This window comes from Rhinolophus sinicus, chromosome 15, assembly GCF_057876585.1.
Source record: "Rhinolophus sinicus isolate RSI-liver-muscle chromosome 15, RSI-T2T, whole genome shotgun sequence".
Taxonomy (NCBI): Eukaryota; Metazoa; Chordata; class Mammalia; order Chiroptera; family Rhinolophidae; genus Rhinolophus; species Rhinolophus sinicus.
The window spans coordinates 85,573,628-85,585,660 of NC_142515.1; the positions used below are offsets into that span (position 1 = coordinate 85,573,628).

At 41.2% G+C, this 12,033-nt stretch overlaps 1 protein-coding gene across 1 annotated transcript; it reads right to left on the reverse strand.

Annotated features, from left to right (window-relative positions):
• Positions 1-2,619: 2,619 nt before the first annotated feature.
• LOC148755245 (olfactory receptor 7A17-like) lies at positions 2,620-3,567 on the reverse strand. Its single transcript, XM_088792669.1, has one exon. It carries the CDS (start codon positions 3,565-3,567, stop codon positions 2,620-2,622), a length of 948 nt encoding a protein of 315 aa, XP_088648795.1.
• Positions 3,568-12,033: the final 8,466 nt, after the last annotated feature.

The following is a 12,033-nucleotide window of genomic DNA, read 5'->3' on the forward strand; positions in this document are numbered from 1 at the left end:
AAATGTATTCTTAATTTTTGTATGGCTCCTTTAATTCAGCCATGGATGCATTTGAAAGGAGATCAAATATGGAAATATATACTCCATTATTGGAAGAATTAATATTGTTAAAGTGTCCATACTACAGTTAAAGAGAAAATCACAAGCACAAAATGGCATCACTGGTGCTAAAAAGCCATGAGGCCAAACTTTGATTTCATATGGGACCTCTCGGCAGTTTCAACGTCTATTAGAAATGTAATCTTAATCAACCAGTCCTGAATTTTCTGTGAAAGCGCTCGTCACATGGACCCTCTCCATTCCCCATGGAAGGAATAGGGAATCTAGAGGATAAAACCATAGCTGTTCCCTTTCTCCTCCCCAAAACCCAGGTGTAAAATTCATGTTGTCTTTTTTCTTCTTGATAACTCTTCTCCCCACCCTTCTTCAATAAAAACCTTCCATTTTATACAACCACGGGCTGTTCCCTTCTGGTTGCTGGAAGGGACGCTGCCTTATTCATGAATCACTTATAAAGCTAATTACATCTCCAAATGTACTTGGTTGATTTTTGGTGTTTTGATAGGGATTGTATTAAGTCAATAGATTGCTTTGGGTAGTGAGGACATTTTAACGATGTTAATTTCTCCTGTCCGATACCACAATATAAGCTTCCATTTATTGTACATTCTACAATTTCTTTCTTCAGTGTCATGTACTTTTCTGAGTATAGGTCTATTCTCTTCTTGGTCCAATTTATTCTTAGGGATTTTTTTGATGCAATTGTAAATGAGATTGTTTTCTTTATTTCTCTTTCTGATAGTTCAGTATTACTCTATAAAAATTCAACTGATTTCTAAATATTAACTATGCATTTTTCACAAGACTAGAACAAATGATCTTAAAATTGATAAATTAAAAACAAAAGACCATGAATAACAACTTGAACTCTTGAGAAACAGCAAAGTTGGAGATATTATGTTACCTGATGTGAAGCTGTACTACAAGGTTACAGTGATGAAAACAGCACAATACGGGCATGAAAACAGACGCTTAGTTCGATGGAATAGAAAAAAGAGACCGGAAATAACCCACACTTACATGGTCCTTTGTCTATGACAACGAGACAAGAATATACAGTGAGGTAAAGAGAGTCTCTTCAATAAATGGTGTTGGGAAAACTTACATATATGGGAAAATATGAAATTGGAACACCTTCTTACACCATATACAAGAATAAACTCAAAATGGATGAAAGACTTAAATGTAAGTCTTGGAACCATAAAACTCCAAGAAGAAAACACAGGCAGTAATTTCTCTGACATTCCTCTTAGTAATATTTATTTGCTGACATATCTCCTTGGGCTGAGAAACAAAACAAAAAATAAACAAATGGAACTACATCCAACTAAGAGTTTTTGCACAGGAATAAAAACTATCAACATAAAGAAAAGACAACCTACTGATTGGGAGAAGACATTCGCCAATGATACATCGGATAAGGGTTATACACCAAATTTGTAAAGAATACATACAACTCAACCTCAAAACAACTAAAAATCCCATTTAAAAAAGGGCAGAGGACCTGAGTAGATGTTTCTCCAAAGAGGACATTCCGATGGCCAATAAGTATATAAAAAGATGGTCAAGGTCACTAATCATCAAATTAAAACCAAAATGAGATATCAAGTCATCCGTGTCAGAATGGCTGTGGTATATCAACAAGCAACAAGTGCTGGTGAGGATGTGGAGAAAAAAAGAACTCTCATGTACTGCTGGTGGGATTATAATCGGTGCAGCCAATGTGGAACACAGTATGGAGTGTCCTCAAAAAATTAAAAGTAGGACTACTGTATGAGCCAGCAATTCCCCTTCTGAGTAGTTATCCAAAGAAATCCAAAACACTAATTAGGAACAATATATACACCCCTGTGTTCACTGCAGCAGTATGTACAAGAGCCAAATATATAAGCAACCTAAGTGCTCATCAATTGACGACTGGATAAAGAAGATGTGGTACATATATACAATTGATTATTGTATAAAAAAGAATGAAATCTTACCATTAGTGACAACATGTGTAGACATGGAGGGTATTATGCTAAGTAAAACAAGTCAGACAGAGAAAGACAAATACCATATAATTTCACTTATACGTGGAATGTAAAGACAAAAATAAACAAAACGGAAACAGACTCATATTACAGAGAACGAATTCATGGTTGCCAGAGAGGTGAGGGTTGTGGGGCTGGGTAAAAAAAGTGAAAGGATTAAGAAATATAAATTGGTATTTACAAAATAGTCACAGGGATGTAAAGTACAGCATACAGAATATAGTAAATAACATTGCAACAACTACGCATAGTGCCAGGAGATACAGACTAATGGAGGATCACTACATAAATTATATAAATGTCTAACTAGTATAGTGTACACCTGAAACTAATAATAAATAATATTGAATGTCAACTGTAACGGAAAAGAAAACAATTTTTAAAAATTATGTAGGAAGTTGAACACAAACAAATGGAAATTCCAGAATATAAATAAAAGAAGGAAATTCTACAAACACAATCTGATTAAAGAATCATAATGTCTGGTGTTAGAATTGGAGCCATGAAATCAAGGGCACTTTTTCAGTCAGGACGATCCTCCCTTTAGTACTGTCATCTCAAATAATCTTTTCAGAGCTCCCTTTATATCTTTATTCCTGAGACTGTAGATGAAGGGGTTCAGCATGGGTGTGACCACTGTGTACAGGACCGAGGCTGTAGCACTAGAGTGTGCATTGTGGGTAGCAGGAGAGCTGAGGTACACTCCTAGGCTTGTTAAATAAAATAAGGAGACAACCGAGAGGTGAGACGCACAGGTAGAAAATGCTTTATACTTCCCCTGAGCAGATGAAATCGCACGTATGCAGGAAATGATCCTATAGTAAGAGCAAAGGATCCCAGTCAGGGAACCACCACCCACCAGCACAGCTACAAAATATAACACCATGTTGTTTAGAAAGGTGTCAGAGCAGGCAAGTTGGACCATCTGGTTGAGTTCACAGAAAAAGTGGGGGACTTGCAAGTCTGCACAGAAGGACAGTCTCAGCACCATTAGGCTATATAACAAGGAAATCAGGACACTCATGATCCAGGACAACAGAACCAACCGTCCACAGAGTCGGGGGTGCATGATGACCGTGTAGTGCAGGGGGTGACAGATGGCCACGAAGCGGTCATAGGCCATCACAGTCAGGAGGAAGTTATCCAACAATACAAAGAGTAGGAAAAAGTACATCTGTGTGATGCAGCCTCCATAGGTTATGAGTTTGCTCTGCGTCTGGATGTTCACCAGCATCTTAGGGACGGTGGTGGAGGTGAAACAGATGTCCACAAAGGACAGGTTGGAGAGGAAGAAGTACATGGGCGTGTGCAGGTGGGAGTCTGAGCTGACGGCCAGGACGATGAGCAGGTTTCCTAACACAGTGATCAGGTACATGGAGAGGAAAAGCCCAAAGAGGAGGGGCTGCAGGTCTGGCTCCTCTGAAAGTCCCAGGAGAACAAATTCTGAAACTCTTGTAAGATTCTCTGGTTCCATGAGGAAGACGTGACTTCCAAGACAGGAAAATCACAGGAGTAATTTTCATACAAATAGACTTTACTCAGATAGTTCTAATGCTACAATTTATATTTGTAGCCATGTGATTAATTTCAGTATCTTTGTATGGATCTTGTTCCTTGTACGGTTTCCTGCATCATCTCAGATTAGGAATTTTTATCCCCTTCTGCTTCTATCCAAAGGTGTCATATATTCCACAGTTTTCATGAGAAATTTTTGTGTATTTCAGGAATAATAATTGAGTCCTCACCATGTTTTAGGTACTGTCTAGTCTGTGAGTATTGGAGTGCTGTAAAACAACAGTACATACAGGTAAGTGAAAGAAAAATATGCAAGCTAATAATAAAAATATATAACATTTCATATGGTGACACGTCATATAAAGAAGGAAAACAAGTGTAAAACAAGATGGCAACTAGTGTTTTTATTTTGTTTTCCAATGGCATTTCGTTAAATCCTGCAAACGAGGTAACATTTAAACAGAGACCTCAGTGAAGAAAGCACGGAATACACAAGGTAATGTGGACACGTGTGTATCTAGAAGAAAGAATAGCCAGTAAAGGTCCTGGGGTGGAGCAGAAGGAGTTTAGAGATCTGTCCAAAATGAATATCACAATATCTGATGGGCCTTGATTGTAATTCTTTGCAGGTGGCTTCCCAGCAGTGTTTCACACCCAAAAATAATTTTGTGCCTGGGGTACCTGGCATTGCCTGAATGAATATTGATAACACCTACAATCCCCAGGAAAGCACTCACACCCAACCATTATTCAGCCCCCAAGTCAACAGAGAGAAGGTGAGCAAACCTAGTCAAGACCAGCACTTCAACCTGTCTGTGCCTACGATCAACAGCTTCCTACCAGACGGGAATCTGAGTCAGCAGGGCCTGGGGGCTCAGAGAGTCTGCATTTCTAACCAGCGCCCGGGGCTGTTGATGCTGCAGCTCCTGGTGTGTGGCCCCCGCTCTGAGGAGCAGGTGAGGTCCTGTGTCAGAGTCAGGGGCAGACAGTTTCAGGTTTTCTGAATCAAGTATTTCTTTGCATGTATTAATATTTAAAGCAAGTGTGTAGTCACTCATTCCAGAAACTATGATAAATTCTGCATTCATTTCTCTTATATAAGGGCCCCTGAGTGTATAATAGTACACTTTTAAGAGACTTTGTAGTGAGCAGAATAAGGGCCTTCAAAATATATCCACACTCTATATCCGGTGCCTTTGCATTTGATACTTTTATGGCAAGGGAGGATTAGGGTAGAAGATGGGACAGGCTTGCTAACCGGCTGACATTAAGAAGATGACCCAGTGTCATGCAGGTGGGAGGAACGTAACCACAATGGTCCTCTATGTAGAAGCGAGAGACAAGATGTAGAAGCTAAACTGCTGGCTTTGAAGGAGGAGGAATGGCCATGAGCCAGGAAAGGCTGTGGCCAGAATACAACAGAAAGAGGAAGGGAAACAGCATTTCACCTGAGCCTCTAGAAGGAACCCAGCTCTGCAGACATCTTGATATTAGCCCATGAGACTCATTTCGGGCTTCTGACATTTAGAACTTAACTGCAAATATTTGTTTCTGTTAATCAACTAATGCGGGAATATTTTACAGCAGCTAAAGACTCTGATACAGACATTTATTCAATAAAATTTGTTGAAGAAACTGACTTGAAGCCTCTCCATTCATTCATTAGTGTCCCCTGGATGAGGGCATTTGCTTTCAAAACCCACATGAAGTGGAAAAGAACTTTAAATCAAACTGGAGACCTCCCACCCCATTAGCAGGTGCACTGAAGCCCTCATTGCATAAATGTAAACGTGGTTTGAGATGCCTTTGTGGCATTAGATTTAAGGTACAACAGGTGACGTCTATTTCTCCACTGCCGAAGTGTTTTGTTTCAACAAACCTTTGCCTAAAATTTGGTCAATCCTCTATTTATACTCCAATGTATATGACAGAATTTCATTAAAAATATAGAAGACAATGACCACCAGGGGGAAAAGTTCAGTATGGGATAGAAATTCCTACTAACTATTCCAAAATAAAAGTAAACAAATAACAAACAGAAATATATGCAGCCTCACCAGGAATGAAATAATTCAAACTATTTGGTATTCCTCTTTCTATTTATTAAATAAGTTCTTCATGTGAATACCCAGCATGAAAAAAGATACTGCAATGCATTTCTCACAAATGTGTGTTGCAAGATAGTTCCTACCTCCACCGGCCTGGATCTTGTCAGTGAACACAAAACATGCTCAAATATACCCCATCTTAGAATTTTCACTTCAGTGCACCAGCCTCCACACCTAACACTATTTTCCTACTCCCCGAACAGCAAAAATCCTCAGATATGTTTTCATTGTACTGCAACCATTTCATGCATCTCACTCATTTTACAGGGTCACGTAAGGGCACATCCACGCATCACTCGATTTTAAATATGGTCCCTATACGGAAGAGTCAAGGATCCATATTAATGTATTAAATGAATTAGTTATAAATCAATATTATGCAGGGTGTCATGCGGGGTCTCTACTCTCGCTCCCTGCACAAGAACAAAGGACATAGTGAGGCCAAAAAGGAACACCCATGGAGCCACAGATACGGGAGTCGTGCCACTATATTCTCCCTGGCGGCTGGGATGGAGAGTCAGGAAGTAGGAGCCACGCGATCCGCAACCTGCCGTCTGCTTCTCTGCCAACCTACCAACCCCACTTGCTAGCTGCAATCCACCGTACTACCCGCATCTCGCACTTGCTAGCTCAGCCATAATCTGCTGCAAACGTAGCCATGGCGGTTATATTAGGGGCCAATTGCTCACTGGTTACAGGTGACTGCCAACTAGCCACAATTGATGGCCATCCAATCACAGTTAATGGCCATTTACAACGGGAGCCAGCATCTTTCCAAGTGAGGCCGAGGACCTGGAAACTGCACTCCTGGCTCTGTCCCCACACTCAGTTAATAACCCAAGAACAGACACGGAGATCTCTAGTCTCCTGGCAGGGCTGTTAGGGCCACAGTGACTCAGTTAAGTGTTCTCAGCTTCTGACCTCTCTGACCCTTTCCTTCAGTACCTGCTGGGCTCTCAGACTCACCTGGATGGGGTCTCTGAGAGCGAGGACTCTGTGTGGAAGCCAGAATTACTCCCTGGAAGGTTCATGATGGAGACTGAAGCTCTGTCCCCACACGAGACAGCAGGAAGGAGTGAAGCATCAGTTCACAGCCAGCTCAGGAGTCAAACGCAACACCCAGGTCCTGTCCACCAACGTGGTACAAGCTGAGGGACCGCACAGAGGAGCGTTACAGCGCTCTGTGTATCTGCTCATCAGGCACAGTTCCCTCTTCTTATTCCCTCTGCTGAGCATCCGATTTCCCCCGGGGCCTCTGGAATAAGCAGAAAGGAAATTTTTCCTAATGAGTCTCTGATCCCAGGAGACCGGGTTAGAATTCTCTATTTAATTTAGTTTTTATTTCTCCATGTTCATGATCTCCCTGAATTTAAAAGGACATCAGTCTGTGAATCTGCAAGTATCCTGTGCCTGAACCACATTTATTAGAATTACTCAATATGAATATTGAAAGCGTTAAAATATGATAAGTCTTCAAGTTGTGTGTGTTTTTTTTTAATTCAACACAAAAGGTACCAGGCTCCTGAAAAGACAAAGTCATTTAGGAAAGAAATTCTCCCCCAAAATAAATTTTTCATCTTTTAACTTTTTCCTTAAGGCAGCTGTCATATTTTTGTCTTACGAGCATTAGTAGAGAAGAGGCACATATTCAAAAACAGAACTTGTATTAGAAAAATGGTCTCAGGGATGGATAGAAGATGGACTGTATTGGGCCTTATGGTCCCCATTTGTACTGCTGCTGTGGTGAACACTGTGAGTCGTGCTGAAATCCTCTCGTATTTCAATGGCCTGAGGGACGTTTGTCTTGGGAGCTAAGACCTGTGCTGTCCACCTAAGTAGCCACTAGGTATGTGTGACTATTAAAAATTGTAATTAAAATTAAATAACATTTAAAATTCAGTTCCCCAGTCATACCAGCCTCAATACAGCAGCTACCACATTAGACAGGACAGACATAGAATATGTCCCTCGCAGAAAGTTCTGTTGGACAGCTTTGCCTTAATGTCTTTCAAAATCCCCAGGTGTTGACGTGAGCTGTTTCTCCACCACCCTAAGCTGACGTCACTGAGCCCTCTCCTCCAATTTTATTACTATTTCAGGAACATTCTTGCTCTCCCCGCAGCTCCACATTGACCTTTGTGAAAACAGGGCCTGTGTTTAAATCACCATTTACTAAGTGCCACGCAAAGGAACATGAGGCACATGTCACTCAAGTCTGATTGTGACTCCATGTTTGCTGGCGCCACCCATTCTGCCTATTGAGCCCCAAAGGCCCTCTCGCTGGTGATGCAGGAAGACATGGAGCCGCACGCAGACCTGCTGCTAATGAAGCTCTACGTTGGGCTTGCCCTCCATCGAGGCCCGTTTCTCATCTCGGGGTCGCACACGGGTGTTTTTGCCCCATCAGAGCTCCTTCCAGCAACTTGAGGGCAGTAACCCATGTATTTCTCCAGTACTTTTCACAAGTCAAGTGTCGGTTTAGATCCTTTGTGATAATTGCTTTTATATAATACGAAATTTTACCAACACGTGTACTGATCTTTGGATCAAACTTTCCCAAGGGGAAATTTGAATGCAAATTAAATATTAAATATTGGGAAGCTCTTGCCGATGTTCCCAAGTCTGGGAACATAGTGCTGACAGAGGAAAGTTGATAGGAAACAACGCATGCGTAGCATTTCAATGAAGTGTCCTATTGTGTGATTTCAAATGTTTCCTAGTAGAAATGTGATGCAGGTAAAACAAATAATACAAATGTTATGTGTTAAATGTACATGATGAACATAGAGGTGACCACTGTACGAGTCTTTCACTTTTTCTCTATGTTTAAAATAGTCATAGTAAAACTGTTGAAAAAATATGTCATGCCACTGGCATATTGTCAGTTTTGGTGGGTTTTTGTCTTTGTTTCTTTTAGTAGTTCATTTTTTTATTGTTTATTGCTAAATAGTATTTGATTGTATGGATATATCACATTTGGTTTATCTACTCACCAGTTTGTGGACATACAGAGAGGGCCAAAAATATGTACACTCGTTAAGAGAAGAAAAAACTGTATTCAAATAGGAATACAATGAATGACGGTAGTATTCGTTTACTTAACGCCATCTTTTGTGCAAACATCATACTACACATTGCTACTGTAATTCAATTCAACTTTGAAAAGCAATGCATAGATAAAAACTCTTAAAAATGCACATTTTTTGACAACCCCCTCGATACGTATTCTTTGGTGCGACAGGATTAATGTTGCCTTAATTATTCACATCCCAGTTTATGCAGCTTTAATGGTTTATAAATAAGCATAAAACATTACTAATGTTTTTTTTAGTAACTTGTGCTCTGACCACATGCAGTAATTTTATTGTTCAACCTCATGTTTATTGAATTTTAATAAAACCAGAAACCCTAGAATTATCAGAAAAGGTTCTTCTGGGTAATTTAGCTTTCTGGTGAAGTGAGGGTTTGATGACACGGTATCTTTTTGTTTTGTGTCAATGGGTCCCCAAATTCTGCTTTTGCAAGCATAGTACAATAAGCCTAACAATGTTTCACAGAAAATTAAAGGTTTGCAGGGTCTCCCGATGACCAAACAGGGACCTCAGTCCAGGACTACAGAGAACAATGTCCAGCAGAATGCGATCTCTGGGCTTTGAATCTAGAACACAGAATGAGGTTGCTTTTCAAGTAATTCCTTATATGAGGTATTTTTGTAAAATCTGCTCGTAATGATCTCAGAACCATTTCTTTGTCCTGACGACATGCGAGGCACTTTACATACGTTCATACTCTCCTAGGCTCACAGACTCCTGGCGGACAGGTGTCACACCAGTGAAGATGGTGGCCCTGCACTGCTCTGGCCACACAGCACACACTCCTGTGTTGTAATCAGGTCTGTCTTCCAGATCTGTTCCTTCTATTCTGCTGCTTGTTGCCAACCTGCACATGTAACGGCCTCTCTGAACAGCTAATTCTGCAGACTCAAGGAGTAAGTGATTTGGTTTGTTTTCACAGTCTCCTTCCAGGACCAGTTGATATGCTACCAAATTCCTGCACTGATTTCTGGGAAGCAAGCTGATTGCCACCTATGTACAATTGTTCACCTCCTGAGCAGAATAATAATTGCAGCATTTATTGGGACATAATGTATGACATACACCAATAGACTATTTTTAATGCTTTCTCATCAATCTTTTCAAAACATTTGTGGATTAGGTACTATATTCACCCACATTTCACAACTGAGAAAACTGAAGAGTCTCAAAGAAGTGAAGTTGTCCAGGGATGAAAAGATTATTTCTTTCATGTATTTTTTAATTGAGAAATAATTGTCATTTCCTTTACATATTGATCAAGAAAACTGGTGGCTTAGAAGCCAGGTCATTCCAGAAATTGAAAGAATTTACAACAATAATACTATTTAAGAACATTTTAAAAAAATTTTTATTTGCCTTAGTCAGCGGCTGACAAGAAGCTATGTTGACCTTGAAAGCCAGTGTTGTCCTTTCCTCAATCTCTTCCTTGGATCATGAATTCGTTTCGAGCAATGTCTTCCAAGAAAAAATCCCCAAATTGTGAAGAAAACAAATATACTTCTGTTGAGGAAAATCAAAGCTAGAAGGTTTAGCCATTAAAGAGTTTCCCCCATGTCGCCTCAGCTCAAGTGACGTCACTGCAGTGACTCAGGAAGGGGCAGGCTCCCTTCTTCCGTATCACCCATCACAGGACACCTGTTGCCAAACAGCCAGCCAGGGGCTTGGACGGGACGCCACATACGGGGAGACTTCGCTGTGTTCTGAGTTCACATCTGGTTTATGAAGGAATAAAATATCTTAATCCAGGAGTGACAACGTAAACACTTTAGGATCACTTCCTCCAAATCTACATTCTGCCGCAGTCCAAGGAAACACACAAAGTCCCCTTCTACCTCAAGGCTGTGGGTCCCCCAATACTTGGCACAGTTATCACAGGATGTAACTGCTTCTCATGGTTAACTTCTTCCCTGTCTCTGCGTGAAGCACAGTGATGCCACGTCTCTCTCACAGTCACAAATTCATGCTATCATCCTTTCTTGAAGAATTTTGTCCATCATATGGGTCTGCATTAATCCTTCCTTTTGCAAAGAGAACTGGGACTTTAAGGAAACTGATCAGGCGGGAGGTCAAAGGGGGAGGTGAGTTCATGGGAATTTATGAGCCCAGCTAGTAGAGCTCTATAGTCCTCACTTCCTTTTCAAAAAATCTCTATGGTTCCTGTCTCCCTTATGTGTACATCTACCATTTTAGAACACGTGGCTCAGTGGGTCTCCATGTGCAGGTGCAGGGTGGCAGCCATCTTTTTCCTTGTTCTTTCCTTTTCCCAAATAAACTTTTCTGATGATGAACTAATGAGTCAATATTATTTGTCAGCCAACAGCCTTGAGATAAGACTGTTGTTTCCCATATCAGTTTTATATGTTCTTATATGTTGTCAAAAACTATAAACACATTGAAATTAGAACATGAATTACTGGGAATCAAAAATAACACAGGACCAAAACATATGGGAGGTGGTCGTCAACGCCGTGGCTTACGTGCACATCACCCCACCGCAGCCTCTCCAGACGAAAGCTCAGGAAGCCACAGGAGCCACTGCGAAGCCCTCCAAGATCACATGGTCCTCGTGGTGCCACAGTCAAGTCTGAAACAGCAACCTCAGCCAAGACCAAGCTGGGTTGTTGGATCCAAAAGAAGCCCGTGTCTCTGCCATAGAATTTCTGTGGAGCTCAGCCCCTGATCGTGGGCTATGGTGGTGCAGGGCTGGGGACGTGGTTCCCTCAGCAGCAGAGTGATGTTTGGAGATTAATGTTGAAAGGGACCAGCTGAGAAGTCCAGTGAGTCCTGTTTTTGTTACTGCTTCTCCATGACGCTCCCACCTGCCAGAGGTCTCACCTGCCAGCACCTTATCCCAACCCTGAGTCAGAGTTCTCTCAAAAGTCTAAGACTGAGGACTCTGCCTTCACTGGCTCCCTTGGGTCCTCAAAGCACTGACTTGTGGGGGGACACAACCCCAACAAATGGAGGAATTCCTTATAAATGCAAACATCCCTTACACAGGGTACTTGGTGTTTCTTAAAAGTAACCAGCCTAAAATAATCCTTACACCAAATTGCCATATTTTAGGGTGACAAATTCTGTTCCCCTGCAGCTCCTACTCTACACACCTGTTCAGCATGTTACTACACTGAGCGCTGTCCGCAACTGAAACAGGATGGTAAGTATCCATGCAATGTGTTGCATCACGATGTTACCATGGCTACGATGCCACTAGGCGATAGG

What these genes read in the sequence shown, in the direction of transcription:
- LOC148755245 (XM_088792669.1), bottom strand. Translation starts at nt 3,567, where the DNA reads ATGGAACCAGAGAATCTTACAAGAGTTTCAGAATTTGTTCTCCTGGGA.